Source organism: Platalea leucorodia (assembly GCF_965183815.1).
Source record: "Platalea leucorodia genome assembly, chromosome: 1".
Classification (NCBI taxonomy): domain Eukaryota; kingdom Metazoa; phylum Chordata; class Aves; order Pelecaniformes; family Threskiornithidae; genus Platalea; species Platalea leucorodia.
The window spans coordinates 117,841,263-117,865,351 of record NC_138823.1 but is presented as its reverse complement, the minus strand read 5'-3'; the positions used below and the strand labels follow the sequence as shown (position 1 = coordinate 117,865,351).

General features: G+C 43.3%; 1 protein-coding gene across 5 annotated transcripts in view; it reads right to left on the bottom strand.

The window, feature by feature from the left end:
• CLASP2 (cytoplasmic linker associated protein 2) overlaps window positions 1–2,465 on the bottom strand; it is a 154,096-nt gene extending 151,631 nt beyond the window's left edge. For all 5 annotated transcript variants that reach the window (XM_082304397.1, XM_082304396.1, XM_082304399.1 and 2 more), the window contains exon 1: window positions 1,382–2,465. In XM_082304397.1, coding sequence (XP_082160523.1) covers window positions 1,382–1,576 — 195 coding nt within the window. In that variant the 5' untranslated portion in view covers window positions 1,577–2,465. The remainder of the gene's footprint in view (window positions 1–1,381) is intronic.
• Between the last annotated feature and the right edge of the window lie 21,624 nt (window positions 2,466–24,089).

Below are 24,089 nucleotides of genomic sequence, written 5' to 3'. Positions count from 1 at the left end.
AGTAATCAATTATCACCAACAACTGCCCTCAGATTAGGAATTTAAAAGCAAATAAATTATACTTGTCCAACATAACATTGTTTCCTCAAGCTAAACTGACCTGTAATGGCAAATACGCTTCCAAAAAAAATAAATCATACGCGCAAATAGAGTCAAACCTTATTAGTTTCAGACCTCAAACTCAGCAGTGCTATGTGCAAACACTGGCAAGCACGCAGCACTGTAAAGTCTACGGAGAGAAAAAAAAAAAAATACCCATTTCATGAACATAGTGCCCTTACAAGTTACTCCTACGTTTGCCCCCTGAGCCTAAGCAAGTAGGAAAACAAATGAGAATTTCACTAGAGTAGGTTGAAAGGCGCAGGGGGCAAGTCCATCGCCTGGGAAGGCAGGAGAGGCAGGGGAGGGCAGAGGCGCCCAGGGAAGGGCGGATCTCCCCCGGCCGAGGGAGCCCAGCCCGGCACCGCGGACCAACACCGCCACCCGACGACGGCAGCGCCGACCGGTCCCGGCGACAGACCGCACACAGCACACACGCACACAGAAAAAAAAAAAAAAAGAAAAAAAATCGCTAATGCGAATACAGTTGTCCTTGGTAGGAAAACTGCCTTCGCAATCGTGTTATCGGCTGACCAACGTCAGGAGAATTTACAAATATTACAACGGAGGTGTGCAGGAGTAATCACTGTTTTCCCGTAGCTCAGCCTAAAACGCACGAAGGAAAAAAAAAAAAAAAAAAAAAAAGGCGAAACGTGAGTCATCATTGGGCTGCTATCAAGATACTATAGAACTTCCCACGTACGGGAAAGTCACCTAAAGACGATATCAACAACTTTAAACTTAGAATGGGAACCCCAAGAAGCAAATTATTCATTAAATCGCATAAAACGCGCACGGCGTAATACAGACCCGGTGAAACAGCACTCTTTACGGCCTACAGAAAATAATGGCAATCCCATGAAACATTACACCCAAGTACAGAGACCGTGGAATGGGAGTGGTAGTAAAAAAAAAAAAAAAAGAAAAAAAAGAAAAAAATCACCACCTATCTTGTTTCAGAATAAGAAACACAACCCAAGTACGTAAAATAGTTGCGTGAGGTTTCTTTAGCATTATGTAGAAAAACGTTTAACTAACGATAAAAGGAAAACCAAAAAACCCATTACTGCTTCTTTTAGGACAGAGGAATAGGAACAAGAAAACGCTAACCAACCCCTCCCAGCATTTCTGAATTTCCCTTTGTGGGAGGAGGGATAAAAACTGGTAACAAACGTAGTTTTATTTCTGCTCGTATCCGATTAAAAAGTAACCCGGAGCTCTCTGCCTCCCTACCATGATGAATCATGGTCTTCCTGCACCAAGCCCCGCCGACCAGCCTTACCTTAAAATTACTGGAGTTGACCCATCCTGTTAAGTCGTCGATCACTTTGTCAAGGCGCTGCTGGTCCTGCTCCAGATCGGGGGACCGGGCCGGGTCGCTCAGGTACTCCAGCAGCTCCTGGCCGACCTGCATCCTGCGGCCCACGTCCTTCTGCTGTACCTGGTCGCAGAAATAATCCATACCGGCAGGCTCCATCCTCGGCCGCCGCGGAAAAGTTTCTTCGGAGGCGAACCGCCCGCTCTCAGGCTCGGAAGCGGGGCCGGGGCCGGGCGGGCGGCAGGGGGAGGGAAACGCCCGGCGAGGCGGCGGTCCCCGGCAGGGCCGCGGCGCTCACGGAGCCTCTCCTCGCCCTCTCCGCCCCGGCTCCGCGCCCGCCGCCTCCATGCGCACTCGCACCGCGCGCCGCCGCCAGGGGCAGGGGCGGCTTCCTCCGGCCTCCTCCCCGAGCCTGCCCGCAAGGTGAAGCCTCAAGTCGGAAGCCAAGACGGGGCCGCACGGGAGGCTTGCGGCGGCCCGGCGGAGGGGCCGGGCGGGAGCCGCCTCCTCGGGCTCGGGGCTTTCCAGGCGCCTCCGCCTCCTCCTGGGGGGATCCCGGGAGGGCTCCCTGCCGCCGCCCCTCCTCTTCAGAGGAAACGGAGAGCGAAAGCACACGTTACCGCTCGCCCCGCGGGGCGGGGGGGGCTCGCAGGCACCTCAGGGGAGGGCGGGCAGCCGCGGGCTGAGGGGTCCCCGCGGGAGCCGCCGCTGCCGCCTCTCGCTCTCTCCTCCCGCCCGCAGGCGCCGGGGAGCGATCCCCGGGCCGCCCCTCACCGCCGCGGGCACCGGCCCGTCCTCCCACGGACGCAGCAGCGGCGAGGCCGGGTCGGACCTCTCATGCTCCCGACGCCGCGGCCTCCGGGCCCCTCCTGCTCGCCCGCGGAGCGCCTTCAAAACTTCGCCCCGGCGGGTCCCAGCGCCGCTCGCTCCCCTTCCCCCTCAGCCCCACCGCGGGCCGGGCGAGCCCCCGCGGAGCCGCTCACGCTCCGCCGCCCCTTCCTGCGCCCGGCTGCCCAGGCGGCGCCGCCTCCGTCCCGTGGAAGTTGCGTCCCCCCCGCCCCGGCCGGCGCCAGCGAGACTGGGCGTGGCGCCCGCCGGCCCCGCCCCTCCCCACGCCCCCGCCTCCTCCCGCTGCTCCCCCGCCGCTGCCAGCGCCCCGTGCGCGCCCCTGTGGCCCGCCCCGCCCCGCTGCGGCCGGGCGCGCTCCCGACGGCGGCGGGCGGCCCCCTGCGGGCTGTGCCCTCTGGCGGCAGGCGCATGCGCTCTGCGCCCGGCGGGATGGCGGGCGGGCGGGATGGCGGGCCGCGGCCGCCGCGCTGCGGCCCGCAGAGGGGAGGGCGGTGCGCGGCCCGGAGAGCCCCGCCGCAGCAGGCGGAGGTGGGCCGGGGGGGGGGGGGGGGGCGGGGATGAAGCCGATGTCCTTCCAGCGCGGTCCCGGCTCTGGCAGGTGGGGCCCTGCAGCCTCTGTCCCCCAACGCTCTGCCCTGGTTTAAGGCGGAGAGACCCCCGGGATACGCAGGGCTCGGTTAACTCTGCAGCGTAGCTAACCCACATGCAGGCTACCAGGAATTGAGTTTATTTAAAAGAGAGACCCTTCGGTCCATGGTCTGTGACTTGAGGTGTTGTTTCAGGGTCAGTTTAAACCGGTCCGAATCCCCTTGCTGTCGGAAAGACGGTTCCTGACCTGCTCCCTCCTTCCATCTTGCCCCGGCGGTGTGCTCCTGTGGCCGCCCAGGCCTCTGCAAGTACGGCTGTGGTTTGCACATGCAGGGAGAGGAAAGGAGAGGAGCTCCCTTTCCGCCTCCTCACGCCCAGGCGGCTCTGCTTGGGCCCAGCCTTGTCCCTGGGCCGGGTCCTGCGCCCCCTGACCGCTTGGCGTTGGTGGAACGGGCTAAGGGACGGAGCTGGGCTGGTACCGGTGCGTTGGGCTGGCTCACGGGTCCGACGGGCAGAGACTCGGGAGATGGGAAGCGTAACATCCCCGTCACTGGCGGCGGGCGGCCGTGTCGGCCTGCTGTCCCTGTGGCGCTGGGAGGATTCACGTTACGCCAAACTGCAAGCTGCGGTTGAGAGAGGTGGTCCCTTTCCTCCCCTGCAGTCACGTATATAATCCTTTTCTTATGCCAGAGCTGGCGTTTATTTGACTTCATGTAAACAATTAAGGGAGATAATTTTTTTTTTCTTTATTTTTCTCCCTTTTTTCCCACAGAAGTAGCTTTTTGCTGTTTCAGATTCCTAAATTGCCTCACGCTGGGGTTAAGCAAGTGCCAGAATTGGTGCAGGGAAAGTGGAAGCAGCCAGCCAGAAGGTAGATGTGGGCAGACAGGGGCTGGTGGGACCTCTGCCGATGGCAGCCCTTGTGTCCTGAAAGCGCAGCTTAGTTTCAAGACAGCACAGTCGGGCTTGCCTCATGAGTCCTAACGCTGGGGAAGGGTGAGACTGCAGGAAAGTGAGGTACTCCCTTTGCTTGGCTGCAGGATTTAGACAGGTATAAACTGACTGAGGAACCATGCCTGCAGATCGCGGTTTCACAGCAGGGTAAACCGAACTAAATTGGTGCTACAGCGGTGCTACTTGCCTGCTTCTCACAAATCCCATTTGCAGGAATTCTGCACTTCCTTTCTGTCCCAGGCGCTGACATCTGTGTGACCTTGCGGAGGGCTGGTTCAGGGAATTGATCTGGCAAAAAAAGAGACCTCTGTCCACAGGCATAGCAGAAGGCAAGACCACAAGCAGCCTTTTGTTGATTTTGGTATGATGTGGCAAATTCGGGATCCCGTGCTTGATTGGTCCCTAGGCATTACAGTAATGAAGATAGTTAAAAAGATTATAGATGCCTTTAAAACAGAAATGTATGTATTGTACTTTGAGCTTATTATAATTTTAGAAAAAAAATATGACCTGCTCATTGTGTTTTCACCATGGATTTCCCTGTGCACATATAAAAAACTGTAATTTTGGATGGAGCTCAATAGTTCTTGTCCTGTGTGTGCAATGCCATTTACGAAGATAGATTATGAAAACTTGGTATGGAATTACTCATTGCTTTTATTGAAAATGGGACTCAAAAAACTGCTGGAAACGGAAAAGTAAATACAGAAAAATAACACTTCATTGTTATATTTTTTCAGTGCACTAGAATCTGATTTACTGGTGGTGTAAGCTTAAAAAGTGAATTTCTTGCTGTGAAAGTTTTAAAAGTAACTGTTGATCTAATAAGACTGGCTAAATAGAAAAGAACTGCGTAGATGATACTGAACTCTTGGAGTATCAAGAATTGTAAACGGTTTCAGTCCACCAAACTTTTTGAAAAAAAAAACAAAAAAACCCCAGGTAATTTAAAATTCACTTTTCATTATAGTCCAAGTTAATGTCAATCTCTTAAGACAGGAAAATCCTAAGCAAAAAGAGGGCGGAAAGCTTGTGGCACTAGCTTTTCAGAATTTCTCTTGATTCAAAGCTCATACTCTGATTAGGTAATCTAATTGCTGTGAATAGCATTGAAGCTGAGGAGAAGGGTAAAGTATAATAAGATACACACTTGAAATATTGAAACTATTTTGCAACCCAACGACGACATCACAAAGCTATGTTAAGGGCCAAAAGCCATGCTGGGATATGTGGCTTTTTTTTTTTTTTCCATTTCATGTAATAAGTGTTCTCTCAGAAAACACAGGAAAAAATAATTGCCTTGCTGTAAAATTGGAGGATTAGACTACTGTATTTCATCCTGTTACTACCTGTCAGCACTAGTGCCTTTATACTGTGTGGACACTGATATAACACTAGAAAATTGGTAGCCTTTTCATCGCTGAGGTGTTCTGATAAGATCAAGGCAATTTCCTTTGACATCCTAGCACTGAACAGAATTATCTTCTTTGTGGGATGAATAAATGTTGGTTCATTTCTTCCTCCGCAAACAAACAGTATTTTGATTTGGCAAACAGAGCTTCTGGATACTCATTTCTTTTTCTAGCAAGGCAGGAGTAGCACTCTAGTGTTGAATCTAGAGCAGTCCCCCAGTTTGCACAAAGGACACGGTTTTGTTGTTGGACGTTCTCACCAGGTCCTAGTGGACTTTATACCTAGGGGTATGGGCTAGGCTCCAAAAAGAAGGCATTTTCATTCAAGCCAAAGACCTTTAAAGCCTCTTGTTCTCAGTTAAGGGGATTGCTTCCTTTGGAATGCAGTCTTCTTTTTGATATGCAAGCATGTGAGCGTAAATCCACTACTCTTGTGTATTGGTACAATGCGTAATATTTTGTAGAGCAATTAAGCCCTGTAGTTGAATGCAGAATCAAAATATCCTTCAGTCTTCTCAATATGACTTGCTAGCAACCAGAGCGATTACAGCAGGACCTGAGGTAAGCGACACTCATCTAGTGAGGCGCACTTCCAACCTGAATTGCACACCAAACCTGTTTCTACGCCCCCATCCCATACAAGTGCGCTGCACAATTACCGCATGTAATGTCCTCTTCTGAGAAAGGCAAGAATCATACAGAGAAACAGGCTGGGGAGGGAGAGCGCCGTGCTCTTCGTTCCTTTGGCTGATAAGAAAGCGCGTACTGTGTTTCAGGCTCTGTTTCTACCCTCTTTCCTTTCCTAGCAGTCGCTTCAGCAGGCTGAGACCTCGTGCAACCCAGTTATCGATCTTCTGTAGCGGGCCTGTCAGTCGTTCCAGCAGAAAGCTCCTTCCACAGCCTGACCTCCCCTTCTGAAAAACCCTTCCTATACAGAAGGTGTAATCCCATCACTGAAAGAACCATAAAAATCCCTTAAAAACCCTCTGATTAAAAGGTCTCTCTATCACAAATAGCAAGCGTGGGCCATAATAATAAAAACAGAGGGAATTTAAACATGAGTCACTCAGAAAGTTCCCATAAATTACACTTGACTTAGCCTAAATTGACACTGAAGAAATCTCTGAGAAAGTTGTTCTTACATTCCTGTCAGATTCCTCAGCAGCCGGGACAGCACTTCTACATCATGTTCCAGCCTGGGTGGCTTGAAGTAAATGTTCACGTTGCGTCTTGGATGTGATACCACCTCCTCTTAATGTATTCTGGAATAACCAGAGGCTTTTATTTGGTTATAGGTTTGAGATCAGTACATCGAGGTTTTTCTTAATACTGTCGGGAGGTATAATAGTGTCATATGGTGCTACTTTAAGCAGAAACATGGCATTTTTTTGTTATCCATGTTATGCCACGTAGATATGGATTTTGCATCTTTTCTTACATTAATTGTAAAAGGGTGATGTGTATCTTTTCAAGCTGAATTTGTCAGTTTTGAATTCCTCCCTCCAAAATTAAGAATATCAGAATAATGAAGTAATAAATATCTTCTAAATATAAATCAATTCATTCGCAAAGGAAAGTTCTTCTGATGATGTTGCAATGTATGTACCAAGCTAGTTGAAGTATTGCCCATTTTTTTTTCACAAGGCCTTAAAGATGAAATTAGATGTAACTGTATTAAAAATGTACTCGGTGAACTCTGCTACATTTTGGCTTGTGCCATGGATGTTCTTGAAATTACATATTTAATATAGATCGCTTTCATATGCTTATTTTATAAAATAGAAGTTGAAATTAGTAGTTTGGTATTTTTCTTGTACGTACTGAGTCAATCTGATTACAGAAACAGGGCCGGGGGGGTGTCAGCCTGATGCCTGATTACTGGATTACTCCAAGGCATTAATTTGTTCCTTATTGTCAAATATATTTTAACACGTAGGTACTGCAATTAAATAATTCATCCTGATAAATCTTTTATGATTAATTTGCTGATTTTCTTGATACAGAGAAGGAAGAACAAATGAAAAACTATGGGTAATGAAAAGTAGTAATAACAGATCAAGAAAATAGTGTCAGAATTAACGTGTAAGTGGCCACTTTTATCATGTTAGTCTATCCTATCTTCTATAATTACTCAAAGCACTGCTACATAACTTAGTATCCTTTATGTCATTTTTGTACAGTGGCAGAGATGTTTGTCTCCAGCGGTAAAAGTATTTAACGGTGGTTTGTCAAGTGAATGATTACATCTGTTCTGTGCAGCAGGTTAGTTTGCTAGACCTTGATCAATGATGCTTTTCTATCTTTAAATTTCTGTGGTGGAATACGATATGCCAGTGTTCTGTGTAAAACCATTGTATAATGTTGCTGTATAATGATTTTGTGTCACGCTGGAAAAATTTGGGACGCAATAGCTCAGCATAATAGTCCATCAATACAAAAGTTTCTAAATTGTTAAACTTGTTAAAGGAATTTATTAAACTTTTAGGTAAAATACCTATGAGAACTATTTCAATATAGATGCAATATTACTTTTGTATTGTCATGCTACTGTTTGTAACAGCAGTACGAAAGAACTAGAAAAGGATCCAAAACACTTGATTCATCTGACCTGAAAAGTAAAAGCTAGTGAGCACACAGTGTACTGCACAGCAGTATCAAGGGACGTGTAGCTGGGTGTATTTTGGCCTTGGACTGGCAAAATCTCTGCTCTTGCAAAACAAGTCATGGCATTTTTATTATCTGCAGGAAGCTTGCAAGACTGTGAATGCGCTGAAGAATGTGAAAAGCCATGCAGAATGGTATCCTTCTCATTACATAGAAACAACTTTCCAAACCAGGCGGCGTGTTGATATTGCTCCTAGTAGCACCAGTGCAGTGGCAGACTCTGCCCACATTTACACAAAGCAACCCACTTCTCACTGCATGGGAATTAGAAGGGAAAGGGAAAAACATGCATGATCTGATTTGTTGGTCTCTGGTTTGGCTTGCCTTTTTTCTGTAATGCAAATCCTGCCATAAATAGGACCAGATTCAGCAGTCATTTGTTACTTGAGTAACTCCTACATTACCAGTATTGATCAAGAAAGGTTTTCTCAAGAAAGAGGAACCTTCAGCGTTCTTCCTCAGAAAGAGAGAAAGTTTTCCTTACATACTGTTGTGGTTTAACCCCAGCCAGCAACTAAGCACCACGCAGCCACTCGCTCACTCCCCCCTGGTCGGATGGGGGAGAGAATTGGAAGAGTACAAGTGAGAAAACTCATGGGTTGAGATAAAGGCAGTTTAATAGTTGAAATAAAATAAAATAGTAGTAGTAATAATAATGATAATAATGATAATAATAATATACAAAGCAAGTGATGCACGATGCAGTTGCTCACCACCCACCAACTGATGCCCAGCCTGTCCCCGAGCAGTGGTCCCCCCCTCCCAGCCAACTCCCCTCAGTTTATATACTGGGCGTGACGCCATACGGTATGGCATAGCCCTTTGGCCAGTCTGGGCCAGCTGTCCTGGCTGTGCCCCCTCCCAGCTTCTTGTGCACCTGACAGAGCACGGGAAGCTGAAAAGTCCTTGACTGGTGTAAGCCCTACTTAGCAACAACTAAAACATCAGTGTGTTATCAACATTATTCTCATACTAAATCCAAAACACAGCACTACACCAGCTACTAGGAAGAAATTTAACGCTATCCCAGCCGAAACCAGGACACATACATATAGTTTAATGCATACATAAAGTTACAGACATACAGTTTAAAATGCTTTTTTCATAAAGAATTGTATGCATTTACATTTTGGGATTAAGCTCATTGATTTTTTTGGCTGTTGCCTAACATTTGACATGCTTTCCCTCTGTAGTTTGAAAAAAACTTGTCTGGCTGCTTGAGAGCTCCCTCTCGTGGTAAACTTTCCTGCAAGATCTTTGCAAGTATTCCCGTCCAAAGGCATGTAGTTGAAACTTTACCTACCGTATCTATTACTGATAACACTGGGCAGCAAAAGAAAGAAGCCAAGCTAGCAGTTGTTGCAGATCATATTTTTTGCTTGGTTGTCCAGCCTTCTCACATAGAGACGTATTGGTTTGGTATGGATGCAAATATCACTTGGTATTTGGGGGGAATTTCTGTAAATGAATATGCATATGAAAAAAATGTAAGTATCTGTCTGTGTTCTAGGAAAAAAAAAAACAAGTCATGGATGATTTTATTTTTTACCCTGAAGAGAGTAAATTACTGTCCTTGTCTAGAATAGTTGAGAATCTCTTGTATCTGGGTTGGTGCTGCTGAACGTGCAGTTTAAAGCAGGCTACTTACTACAGCCATCAGCAGCTTTGACCAAACACCTACTGTTACGGGTCTATGCTGCACAAGGGTGTGTTTTTACTAAATTGCTTTGCAGTTCAGAACTGTCACCCACGCTGCGCAGGAGGAGTACCAAGGGTTTGGAAAAAGAGGTTCAGACATTCTCCTCCCCCACCCCCGTCTTGACCTCCTGTGCCTCACCTGGGAAAAGATACGGATCTGCAGCGTCAGGGACTAAAGCAGCAGCCACAAATCCTGCAAACCTCTTGCGCAACATGGTGGAGTCATTGCAGCTGGCTCTTTATATCTATCTCCTGTGAGAAAGGCTGAGTCACGCTTTTTGGTACCTCTGCACCAGCTGATAGACGGGAGTGTGAAGGTGGCTCCTAAGAATACAGCGGGTGCACCAATTCTCTCTGTTTTCCTATGGTTAAAGTGATGGCCTGTCCAGATCTGCCAACCAAGAGTGAATTATACCATTTTAGAATCAAAATTGAAGTGAAATAACAGCCATAAATACAGCTCTGAAAATAACAGCACTGTCAGTCAAGTAAAATAGTGGGAAAAGTAAGGTAGATTATGGGGGGAGACAGTAGGGTTGGTTTTGTGTATGTGCATCATGTGGGTTCCGAAATGGACTGTTTAAATTAAATGTAGTTCAATTCATAGTGTTTTAATGATCAACAGATAGCTCACTCTATCAAGAAAAGAAAGCATTTAGTCACATATACTTATCTAACTGGGAAACAAGTAACAAAACCACATGAATCCAGGCAACTCAAATTCAGGCAATTTTTGAAAACTAAGGTTGGATTCAGATCCTGTGGCTCTGACCAGTATCAGGAATTGGGCTTGCTATTTTGCTTTTTTTTATTTGCAGGAAGAGGTTGAGGTGCTGATGTGATGTGTACTGATGGGATCTTGCAAAGAAAGTATGTGGAAACTAATTAATTGAAGTATTAAAAATGAGTAAAAGTTTCTTATAATTAAAATGTAATATAATTGCCAGAACTTAAATGATAAATTGTTATATAAACATATATGAACAAATTTAATTAAAAAAACAACCTGTTTCCAATAATTCTTCGGAACAACTTCTAACTTTTCTTTGGTATTTATTGAACCCATGTAGATCTTCAGTTTACTTCCCAACAAATTCTATAGCCACTAATTTATTTGATGTTTGCAGATGCCTTTTGACACACATATATAAGGAATTTCATATTCATTTACCCTAATCCATAACGTTGCAGTTAGTACTTTCATAAAACAACATTTAGGTGCCAATTTAGCAGTATTTTAATAAAAATTTTAGGTACTTCACCATTTCTACATTCTAGAATGGAAATGGTTAGAGAAGTGAACGTACAGATTTGATACACAGGCACTTTGAACAGACAACATTTCTTAGAGTCAAATTATGAATAGGGGTTTTGTTCCCCTTTTGGAGCCTCTGTCTTTCCAGTGAGAGAACTCACTTATCCACATTGCAGGTCTGGGGGACTATTTCACTATAGACGAATCAAGAAAAATATGTCATAACATAGGCAACAATATAATACAACTTTTTTCTATAAAATCCCAAGCAATATCATGCAAATTTGTGGCAGCAGAAGTGGACTCTTTTTAATCTGCTTTTAACCGAGTAACCATAGTGTCTGTGATGCCTCAATTATGAACTCCCTTTTTTCTTAATATTGTATGACTCATAGCAGAAATATTCTTGTATTCATTGCCAGCATTTAAAGACAATAAGCGGCCTATTTAGAAGTAGATTCCTATTGAAATAAAAATGTCTGCGTACGGGTATTTCTGCATACAAACGTATCCTGTGCTATGGGTTTTCCAGAAGGTATGCCCAGTGCATAAGTAAGCAAGCCTCCGAGTGCTGGAAGTGACAACAGATGCGAAGCCCTGCCCCCAGCACGGTACGCCGCCGTCTTTGCAGTGGACATCTGAACCTTCCCCTGCCTTCGCTCTGAAGGTTGTCATGACAGACACCCATAGGAAACTGAGAACGTGCAAAAGTGAGATTAGCCAGATATCATCTATGACCAGGGTTTAAGTTTGTTCAGTTTACATACCTGCTTATGTTAAACACGTTGGCTGATTTTAAACTAGTTTAAATGTCCATCTATAGCCTGATCCTTTGGGAGGGAAAAGACTGTACAGCCTCAGCTAAAATAATACCAATTTAGTGACCGGTAGCTTGTTTTGTTTAATAAAACAACATTCTTCATTCTTAGATAACTTCTATTCAGTGATGCTGGTATCAAGCAGATGTTCTAGGTTCTCATCGGATCCTGTGAACCACGCGGGGATGACTGCAGCGAGGACCGCAGCCAGAGCAGGCTGCTCCGTCAGGGGAGGCAAAGCCCCCGGCCGAGGGTGACGGCAAGGCAAGCCGGGGCAGGGGCCTCACCGTGCCCGGTGCGGGAGCACGGCGAGCAGAGCGGTCCTCCGGCAGCGCCAGGGTCAGCCAGCAGCCCGCTGGCTGCCAGACAGGTCTGCAGTCACCAGGCAGGTCCCAGGTGGAGCCAGGTGTCTGACTCGGTGAGGTACGTGACTTGGGCTCAGGCGCAGCCGCAGCGTCCCTCAGGCAGGGGCCCCGGGGCGAGAGCCATCTGATCCAAGGCGACACAGCTACACCACATCGCTGCTGGCCTCCAGCACAGGCGGTCACACCTCTGCTGGCGCACTGCACCCAGGGTCCTCATACTGCAGCTTTAATGGTATATGCGTGGTCTCTGATTTGTTGGTTGCAATTAAAATAAACTAATTTCTTACCTCCGTATATACTCTCTCATTTTCTGAAGTGTAAAAATACACGCTTCTTTATGTGTACGAGAATGGCAGTGTTCTTTAGTCTTAAATGCTTTGAACGTTTGGTACTGAAGGTAGGAGAACTTGTATCCCACTTCTGTCACAAAGCTACGTGGTAAAGGAGGAGTAAGAGCAGTAGAACCAGTCATCTGAACTACCGATTTAAATTTGAGATGGGCCTGAATGACAACATCTACAATTTCAACATAGAGTTTGATTTCCCACCCACAGTTCACTTTTTTTCATCTCTGTGGTTTTGCTGTGGACCATTATAAGTCTAAGGACTAGTTTCAAAACTTTAGCTGTAGACTTGGGCTGAGATTCAGAAATCCAGAAAATCCTGTTATGATGAGGCTTCGTGTCAGTCCTTACCTAAGCACAACTTCCCTTGAGTGCAGCAACTGTTGCTTAAGTATCAACTTCCGAAGTATGCCCAAAAATAGGAATGAAGCACATCTTGGCAATGGCTACAATTCCTCATATTTATGAAAGCAATCCTGGGGCATGATGACATTTTCAAAACTGGCATCCAGTTATATGTATTTTTGGAAAAAAAATTGAGACATACTTCAACAGAGGATAAGAATGTATTATTCTCCCAATCTCATTTTTCTGAAGTGTGTATGATGAAAGGAAAGTGCTTCCCAATCATCCATTTTATTTCTTCAAGCAAACACTTCAATCGATGAGATTGTGCTAACTTAGAAGACTTTGAGAGAAGTTGCAACATCCCTGGCATTTTGTCGCACTACTTTCTTTTCTCTGGGATCCTGGATGTTTCACAAAGGCTGTCCTCTCTGGGCTTCGCTGGGACAGATTAGACCGGCAGCATTTTCCTTCTTCGATGCAACGTAATCGATATCTTGATTCTGCTTCAAGAAATGCTAACTTGAGCCTAGGGAATGAAGCAGATACCCTGGCTATGTCTACGCTGCATTTGAGGTTACTCTATCCATGTTCACGCTGTGGACTGCAGTGTTCACACTTGCAGACTATTACAGACGTCCATACGTAAGGATACACTACAGTTATGTCAGAAAAAGAAATCAGACCTTTTGGCTTTGAAAGCATTTTTGAGTGCATATTTGTGCAACCTTATGTGTTTAAAGATGTGGGTTTGCGCAAGCCAAAAGCTGCCTCCAAGGCACCATTTCAGGAAGCATGGTATCTGTATGGTTATGTGACCATATTCCTGGCCAGGCCAGGAATTTTATTCAAGGCGTGTCATTCAATACAAAATACTTTTGCCATTCTTACTAGCGTAAGTTGTAGCCAGAGTCTGTCACAGTTAGCTCCAGAGAGTCTTGCTAGGCAGTGCTTGGCGTCCCAGGGTTTGGTGTTCAGCTGGCATTGCTGGAGGAAGGCCTGCAGCTGCAGGTGAAAGCCGAAGTGAAAACATAGGTGTAGCTGCTGTGGTTGTGCTTGTCTGCTACCAACATTGCTTTGCACTTGTCGTTGTAGGTGCAAGGCTGACTCTGGCTCCAGCGGTCACCAAGCGCTTAGCCCTTCTGGAGCTGGAGCGTGGTGTCATGTCCTCTCTTGTGCCTTGTTGGTGTGATGGTGTAGTCAGCCTAGCAAACCAGACGGCTGAATATCCCGCCTGTGCTGCAGAATACCTGAAGGAGCACGTCACAGGTGAAGGTAAGCGCTGGTGGTGGAGGCCGTGGCGTGGCCCCGTAGGGTACACGTTGTCCTAGCAGCAGTGCTCGAGAGCAGATCAGCCCAGGCCTCCTCATGGCACGTACTGGTGGACACGTGAGGAGGACCCTCTGCTAGCTTAACTGGGTTATGCTCTCAGTGCCTTGGAGCGTGCATAAATAATTGACAGTGGACAGTCAGGGTTTCTGGCCTCAGGCAGCGTACAGTCTGACAAGGTGATACAGCTGAGATCACAGAACAGAGTTTCAAGTATACTCTGTACTTTCCATGCCAAGACATGGTCATTACATGAAAATCCAAGAACACAATTATCACGATAAGTTTTCCTGAGCAATAATTGTGTCCAGTAGTCCCTGTAAACAAATATTTCATCCAAACAATATTTTTCCACGAAGAGGCACACCCCATCAAAAGATAATGCACGCTGTATCTCACAAAACTGGGCAATGGTTATGTAATCGTTGCTTGAATCCAGACAGTCTTTATCAGCTTTAAAATGTGTCTGTAATCTCTCTTTATAAGCATATAGATCTCAGCAGGTGTTTCGCCTGAAGGGTTGTACAGCAGCGGGCCTTCTGAAAGTAATCAAGCCAAAACTCATCATATGGTTTCAGTATAAAACTGTTACTGATATTTTAAATATTTCCAGCTTTAATTAAGTTTAGCTACCATTACTCACTCCTATTTAATGTACCACCATTATAGTTTAATTGCAGATTGACTTTCTTTCCATAACCACTAACCAGCAGTTGGTTTTATGAGCCCTGTTTTTTTTCCCCCACTCTGATAAAAGTCCATTATACAATAAAATCTGACTTAATTTCAAAAGCGTTCTGGTCACTCTTTTATTTTACGTGTCAGTAGTCATAAAGTAGAAAGCTGATCCTGCAACAAGGAGAAAATCCAATATTAAATTAATACATAATAGCTTTGTAATCTTTTGACACTGAGGGATTAATTTTGTCAGCATGGCATTTGCAGTTGGTAGTAGATTCAAGAGATAGATACAATACCCCTCTCACAAAATAAGTCAAAAGCATGGCATGAGTAGTATTACTTCTAGCTTTATCTTGTGGCTAGAAAAAAATGAGCTCCCTATCACTTCTATCAGCATCCCCTCTACTTAGGCAGCGCTGAGTGCAAGGGTGGAAACGTGATTTACGTGGTAATTGTTTTTAAAAGTCTTTTTATTCCCTTCTCTAAGTGAATTTTTTAAGATACAAGGGAAAAAGTGCATTTTGTTCCTTGATGGCCACAATGTTGTGGGTTGTACAGTATGGCATGACGGCTACCTCTGCGCTGTTACACAGAGCTAATTGGCTTGGGGCAGTGCTTCTAGAGGCTTCTGCTTTGAGAACTAGTTCTGGTGGGGCTATATCAGGAATCTCTACACTGTAACCTTGTGCATTTCCATCTGTCTTCATCTGTTGGCTCTTTACAATTGTATGTTGTTTCAGACAGCATTTTTTTATTTGCTTTTACAGTAATTCATGCAGTTGCGTTCTTCATCTGCAGCACAGTAACACTGACACCCCTAGAAAATTGAGACAACGTGAGACAGCTTACTTTCTTTCAGGGGTAGTACAGAGCAGAAAGCAAATGCAAGAAATAAGTACTTATCTCCATTCTGAAGTTGCCACAGGCCCGTTTGGTCCCTGGAAAAATTCCAGCTACCCTAAGAGTTGCCCTAACTTGTACGGTAATTGCTATGTTTCCCATAGGACTTTTCAGCACTATGCATGACAAGTACTAAAGAACATCTCAGCCACACCTCAGACTGCTTTCATGCTGGCTCGCACACGGAAAGATCTTTAGCAAATACTACCATTCTAGTAATTTCTTCATTTTTGGGGAAGACCTCTTCTGGTACAGGTGTTCTTGGGACATGAAGAGAAGTAAAAGGGGAGAGACAGGGACAGCTAATGGCCACAATATGTTAATGAATTCTACTAAAACAGAAATCCCTGGCTCTTCTCCTGGGCCTGGCATGAGAGTTCTTCTGGCAAATAACTTCTCTGGTATATTTCAGATAGGTCGATTAATATGTAATTGCTTCAATTATTGTCTAACTTAATAAACATTTATAAAGTGTTCCCAAATCTTTGAAAAGATCCTTGCATGCACCTACAGTTATTTACCAGGTATTATGGTAAATAAAACCACGCTCCCGATGTTCCTCATTAAACATGTAAAAGCCCTAAAAATTTTGCACTCAACTTAATCAGGACACCCTGAGCTTGATGCTTGTTCACAAGTATTCCCAGTCATCACCTCAGCTTGCAATCATCACCCCCAGTCCTCCGTTCTTTACAGCATTCCCTTTTCCATTTCCTCAAGAGTTACCATTCTTAATTCCTCTGTTTCCCTGCATATAATCTGGCTAATATGCCATTCTCAAACATGGTTTATTATTCTGTGTGAGTATATGAGAAAACAGGAGGGGAAACGAGTTGGAGCAAACTTGCTGTTTGTCAGTGATGCGATTTGGTGTCGGCATGCTGTCACAGCCCAAGAGTACACACGACTGGGTACAACTATAGCACTTCTGAAAAAAAATTCTGGTGAGCCTTAAGTTTTCATCTTTAATTTTTATCGTTGCTCTTAACAAATAATACATCACAAGTAAAACTTCCCATCTCTCACTGAGCTGTTTTTTGGGCACGTATTCTGATGTACATGTATTTAGACCTTGTAAGAGTTTCATACAAACGGAGATGGTTACCATTGAATCGCTGCATGTATTTCTGGCCAATACAACACAACATTTAAATAACTGGCATATAAACATGAGGTACGTTGAATGAAAAGTCATATTGAATCATCTACATAGTAAAGAAAAAATTCTTTAGCTGCTTCATCCCTGAGAATAGGTACCTCATTAGTCACTGATAAACTGCCATGCCAAGCAGGTAATACTGGTAAGATCGAAATGGAAAAAATGACAGTCATGAGGTGGAACACAACGTGCCATGGGAAAATGAATTGACCTGCAATGATGACTCACACCTCGCTAACCAATCTGAAGCACGTTCTTTGAACCCTGTGAAAAGTGGAGGAAGCAGATGCTAGAAACAAATGTAGACACAGGGGTACAGAAAGGATACACAAAAACACAAGCCTGAAAGGGGACAGACACATGCACGTCTGGTGTTAACAGAGTTACAGAAGCATGAAGGGTTCTATTGGTAAAGAAGCGGTTAGTCTTTGCTTTTTACTTCGTGAAATTCACTTGCTGTCCTAGAGTGATTCCAAGGACAATTTAATGTCAGTTATGCCTAGTCATCGTCCAAACTCCTAGCTAAGTAGTTTGTAGGTAGTGCCAGCTGATTGTAGAAGTGCCAGCTGATAAGCCTGTCAATGCTTGCATGGAGAATGGATAGTAATTAAGCATTCATTTAAACATAATATTTGAAGCAGGAATATATTATCTCGTGTTCCTTGAAATATCTTATTTGTGTATGTCAACATCTCTGTATCTGAAAGGAGAGGAAACAGTGTTAAGTTGCTAGGCATACCAGTTTGAAAGGAACGCAACATTACAGCTTATACCCGTCAGTGTGAATGGAAGAAACGTTGCATATACAGATCAGCTGAATGTCTGATTCCACAGAAAAAAAACATCAGTTAAGAAAATGGATTTTTTTCCCCCTAAAAGTGACTCATTTCAAAAATTTCAGTCTGTGTATATGACAGCAAGAACTTCCTGGATCTTCAGAGGGAACATCAGGCAGAGCAACCTGAGAATTCATGAAGTAAGTATTAGGGATAATCTCCTGAGCTTGTAGAACATAATTTGCATGCTAAATTCCTTACAGTAACATTTTAGGTGACGGCATTAGTCAAGCCATGTCCAGCTACCTCATGCCAGGATGAATCATGACAAATAACGCACTGAAATCTGCCCTAATTTATATAACTTTCGCTGCTGAAGTCTCATAAGACAAACTGGCTCATCCAGTGTCTCTCAAACTCTCCCCTTTAATGTCTGAGTCAGACTCTGTGATGTCCTATGGATGTCCTACCACAATTAGAACCAACTTGAGCCACAGTTATCTCCTTTGATGAAAAAAAAAAAAGGAAAAAGGCATGTATTGTAAAAATGCCTTTGATGAAATCATCCTCCCCTTGCCTTTTTTGTGCAAAAGCACACTGCTAATGCTGTATTTTGTTGCCTGCTTGCACCACATACGGCCATACAGAGCCAGTAGTTTGATGAAACAGAAGATTAAACCACATTTTTTGCATCTTACTTTTTGTAGACTGCGCCAGTGCAAGTTTGTCTATCATTTCTGCTTTGAACATTGCAAAGCAAGCATTTTTAGGAGGAATCCTCTGTCAGTGTTGTTGGCAAATCCTGTCACCATTTCTTTATGCCCAAATTTTTGTGGTCGGACCAAACTTTGCAAAAGAGCTGCCTGTGCTGGCATTTGTTACATTATGTAACAGAGAAGCTTTGTTCTGATTCATTATGTTTGGAATGTGTAAGATAAAAACCTCGTATTACGGACAAGTTTAACAGCAGGACATAAGGATCTTCACTGCTTTCAGAAGTGGGTTCCCCATATTGTTATTAGAGGTGGCTCTTTGAAAGCTCGTCAGCGTGTGTGTGTTCAGGAGATGTTTTGAACTGGGAAAAGTCATAAACCCCTCCCTGCATGAACCATGGAACAACCCTGATCTCAGAGTCTTCTGTCTTTTCTTTGATCTTTCCATTTTTTGTAAGGCCTCAGACTGTCGTTCACCGGAGTGGTTTGATTCCAGGGAATGAGGACCACAGCTGTTCTTCCCGGACTGCGTTCCTGGGGAACGATTCATTCAATGCCCACATTAGAAAGAGAAACCTTGAATGTACAGCTTTTAAATCAGGTTCTTGCTTTCCTCCTTACATGCTTGTCATCCTCCTTGGACCTAAAATTAGGCCTTGGCCCCTGCTGTTGTCTCCTACTACCACCCCAGCGGTGTGATTCTGCTCTGTCCAGCACGTAATGGCAAGTTCTTCCCCCGACTGTAAGACGCTTTTACGTAATGGATTCCATCCACACGGAGACAACGGCAATGCGCACAGATGGGGATACGCAGGGTCGGCCCACGCAAGCATGCTCAAAAGTACGCCTGGCTTTCGATTCACCTTGGTTCAAAACCCCTCAACGTTGCTTTGCTGAGTAGGCAGAGCACGGTGTCTCGTTGTTTATCCGAATTAGCGAGTGGGTGGCAAAGAGCCTAGCAACGAGCCAAGAGCTGAGCTGCGCATTTGGGCAGCCGCTGCGACAGGCACATGCCCGCCGGCAAAGGACAGGCGCTTCCCACCTCACGCATGAGCGACAGGCTTGTCTCTGTGGGGGCACATCGACGCAGCCCGCAAGAGGCACGGCGTTCGTTGCTGTCTTCTCAGGAAACAAGACTGCTTTGTGCAGTAAAAGGAGTTCTAGGTATTTGAACTGCGACTTACGCTCCACCTGAAATGCTGAAAATAAAACACTTCACTGTCAACAGAGGATTGCTTAGTTGTGTAAACCTCTCACTTGCTATAAAAAGAGTCCGTTGAATGACAGAACTGAATTTCAGCAGTGTTTTTTAGTGAAATTTACCAAGTGAAGGTATTTCTGTCGAGATCTTATTTACCGTCCTGCTTGCTCCATGTAGCGAGTGATGTCTCTATCCTAGCAAGCATTATGCTGTATAATGACTGACTACCTAACTCCCTACTTCCATCCAGTCCTATTCCAAGCTATGTAAAATTATTTCTATTTGAATATTTTATAAGATATTTCAGGATAAGAAACACTCCAAATAGAAAATATTATTGAAATAAATGCCAAGTCAACGATGACTTATAAAGGATCTTTGTCAATTAACCAGATATAATTTCTTTTATATCTTCAATGTAATAAACCTAGCAGTCTTCAAATTATACATGGAGTTTTCTAGTCAAGCCTTGTAATGTAATAAACAGGAAAAGGTATTTTTCTTGCATTGAATATACAGGCAAAACCAATATAAAATTTAATTACATATTGTAAAATACCAACAAAGGACAAATATTAATTTCTCCTTCTTTGAAGGCTGCTCTGTCCTTTGGTGAAAAAAGTGTTTGGATTGAATTGATGACATATTTGGACAAAATTCTTTATAAAATGTGAAATACAATGCTTTAAATAAAGAAAGCAATGTTTTAAAATGAATAAAATAAAACCATTGCTTTAGGTATACCCCATATTGCAATAATTAAGAGATTCAGTTACTCAATTATCTTTCATCTATTTTGTTACTTTCCATTATTGATATATTTGCATTATTTAGTCATACAGAATTTAAGTGAAACCTTTCTGACTTTCAGATCTTATGAGGTAGCTTAATTAGCCAAGCTTGTAAGAGCAATTTGTAAAATAAAAAACTGTTCTCTCTTCTGGAATGAATAAAGAATCACATACTTAAGTTTCAGTTGTTTATTATTTTAAAATTAGAAGCAGTAAAAACACAGCATAGTTAGGAGAAGGATACAATGCAAAACACTTGTGTTTCAAGGCCATTAATCCCTTCTTCTTTTAACTTTTAATTAAAGATGGGATAACATTAGAACACTACCCATCTCCTGTTGGGGCTTCTGAAATCCTATGACAGTTCAAGGAAATGTTCATAGTAAGAATATGGTGGTGTATGGCAAAATTTAGTCCATTATCACAAAAAACAGGTGTTTGATTTTTCATCTTCTTTTAATGCAATATGACAGCTACTTTGTTTTCTATTCCTAAGGGTCAAAATTATGTAAAACTCCATAATTTATATACGCAAAGTAGAATTAATGATTTAGTAAGTAACATCAATGGTTCAACGCTGAACAAAGGTAGAACAAACCTTTTCCTTCTTTCAACAAACTTTCAGAAGGCGGCTCTGAACTTTTTTCAAACCGCACACCATAAACATTGCACCAAAAGTGTCGATTACAGAGTTTTCATGCCAAAATCTAAGTCAAATACTCATGCATGACTTTGGATTTTTCAGAAACTTATACGCAAGGTTGGATTCAGCAAATAGCTGTGCAATCTGCCCAGGATTAAATGACAATGATATTCTCTATTACATCCACCTCTTCTTATGCATAGTTGCCCCATAACCAATAGACGGGAAACAGGGTGGAAATTTATATCCTCACAAATGCTCTCATTCAGAGTAGAAGTGCCCATTTTGGGGGCTACTAGTCACCTGGCTTGGATCAGTGTATCTATAGCACTGCACATTTATGCTTTGTTTTGTATCAGGATAATTACCTATGTAAACATTGCCTCTTTTTAAATAGAGAGTTTGTATCTGGAGGCAGAATGTGACTGTACCCTAATATACGGTGTACAGGACTATGGTAATATAGCTAAATAGCAAGCAGTTTTATTCAATGCATTATAAAAAAGCATTTTATATGTTTGTATTTATACATCTTGCACTAATCCTGACCTTCAGCTTTTGGGAAACATGTTTTAATAGTCTCTCAGCTATTTCTTACTGAACTGAAAGTTGCTGCTGTCTTCTCCAAGCTGTTCTGCTTTGTTAATCTTCTAGAACCACAGTGATGTGAATAGTATAAGCAGTAAAAATAACAACATTTTAAAAACCTTATAAATCCTTTTGAGTGGGACATAACTTTACCAGATTTTTAATAGGATATATGAAAATAACTTAGCAGTGCTTTTGGTGCTTATTATGAAGACTGACTACTACGAACCATGATGTGGGACAGTGAAGAGCTCTTTCTTCCTGATTACGTGGTGTATGTGAGTAACAAGCACAGGCGCTAGCATTATATGATCAGTAATACGGCATATTTCTGAAGCCTGCTGAGACTTGAGGAAAATTCTAGGCCGCACTCTGATTGGCCTAATAGCTAATATTCTTGTAACCATTTATGGAAAATATTGCACTAATGCTGGTTGGATTCCCTGTTTGCTCTGCTCTAGTCCATCTACAAGGCAGCAGGTAAAATTATTTACCTAGGTCAACAATTTCCAGGCCTTGCATAATCTCCCTCTCTTTCATGTCTCATCTAAGTTTGCATTACTTCACCTCTGTCTTCTCTTTAGCCTTCTCTCATCCCCACTTCTGCTCCTGCTTGCCATTTATTTCATCTGTAAGGTTCTTTTCTGTGCCACTAGCTATGCATGTGATGCCCTCCTTATTCTAGACCGTTCTGCCAGCACCCTCTCCTCAAGCAAAAATCAGACATAGTCACTGTCCTTATTTAGCTTGCAGTTGAAAGGCGTCTTTGTTGTAATTACCACCATACACAAGTGTCTAGCCTAAGTAAGTGTACCAACAGTATTGATTTAGACCTGTTTTCCCCCCTCCAACCTAAATGATTCTATGATTCTATGATTCCATGATTCTCCAGCCTCTCCTTTCTTCATCCTGACCTGCATCACACCTGGAATTTAGACTGAAGATGTGTTTTTCTTATTTAGCATTGGAACAGCAGGAGGATGGTACATCGAGCATTCTTGCGAATGCAGAAGCACGGGCCCTGCCCAGCTGAGTTTGCTATCAATGTCATCTTTTGGTTCGGGTCCCTCCTCAGCTATGAGAAATAGAAAACTCTAATAAATACAAATTAAAACTGAGGAAAATAGGATTAATAGTTCCTCTAAATTTTGAAACAAAAGGTAAGGGAGTGTCAAATTTGAAGGAAATGGTAGGAATTCTTCCTCGTACTTTTGATTATGGGCTGTTAGGGAGAAATTTCATTCATAGGTCGTAAGAATTTTACATTTGCTTCTAAATGGGCAGTAGGACTTGATAGGTTATTCAGATCCAATCAGAGCTTCTTCTGACATACAACTTGTTTTCTGCATTCCCTCATTTTGGCAACTGATGATAATCACTCCTGAAACTCACGGTCAAAAGATAATGGTGATAAAAGACTTGGTTCTTACCCTATGTCACCAAAAGATTATGTTAGGAGTATCAAAATGGGGTTAGAACTGAGTGATTAAATGAAGCTTTAGGCAAGAGGACCATCAGATTTAATGAAAGGAACAACTAGCTGCCTCATCACTACCTTTTACTGATTTTTGATTTGTTTAGCATAGCATGTTTGCCACTTAGTGCAATTGCTACAGGGCAACTCTTATGCTATGGATAAAGCAGCGCGATCAAAATCTACAGAATAAAATACAGCAAATGCAGAATAAAATCTTGCTTCAGTGAAACATCCGTACACAAAATTCGTGAACAGAAAGCAAGCATAAAATAAAACATCAGCGTTCAATGAAAAGTTTTCTGTCTAAAAACCATAGACAAAAAACCATGAAGCATGCAGAAAAGCCAGTTTGCATACTGAAAGCAAATCTGACTTTTAGAAATGCTTTTGCGAAACTGCGGTGCTGTACATATACATAATGGTTGTTTAGGTAAAAGAGGAAAACTGGGGACATCTAATGATCTGTCTACACTAAAATAGTGTTAAATATATCAGTGACCTTGGTAATGCTTTAATATGGCTATAACTTGTTTATGCTGCATTACTTTAAACATTTTAGGGGAAACCTGTTTTAAAGTGGTTCCCTTAGATACTATGATAAATCTGTTGAAGAAGGAAGTATGGTCTGTTGTTGAAAGCACAGGACTCTGAGTCAGAAGATGTAGATTATGCCCCCTGCACTGATAACTACTGACTATGTGGCTTCCTCATCTCTAAATTGGGAAATAGTAATTAACTAGTCAGAGGTAACAAGGAGACAAGTCATTACTACTTATAATATTATAATTGTAATAATCAGAACAAAGCCTTCAGAGGAGTACTGATCTGTTAAGAAATCTGTGGGAAAGAAGCAAATCACCTGTATGTTTGAAGTTTTGGAAACTTGTTCTAAGACAAAGTGAAATTTCTGTGCTGTGTTGGTGGACTGTTTAGGAATGCAAAGTATCAGTCTTTGCATTTGTTAAGCAACAGCCATCTAAAGGTCACTATGGCTCCAAAGTAAAACTATGATCTCATAGCTGCAGTTTTTGCCCTTCCCTGTTCACACCCTTTCCGTGTTCCTGACTGTTGCGCTGGAAGGTATCGATGGCTTCCATCTTCCATATATAGACAGCCATGTAT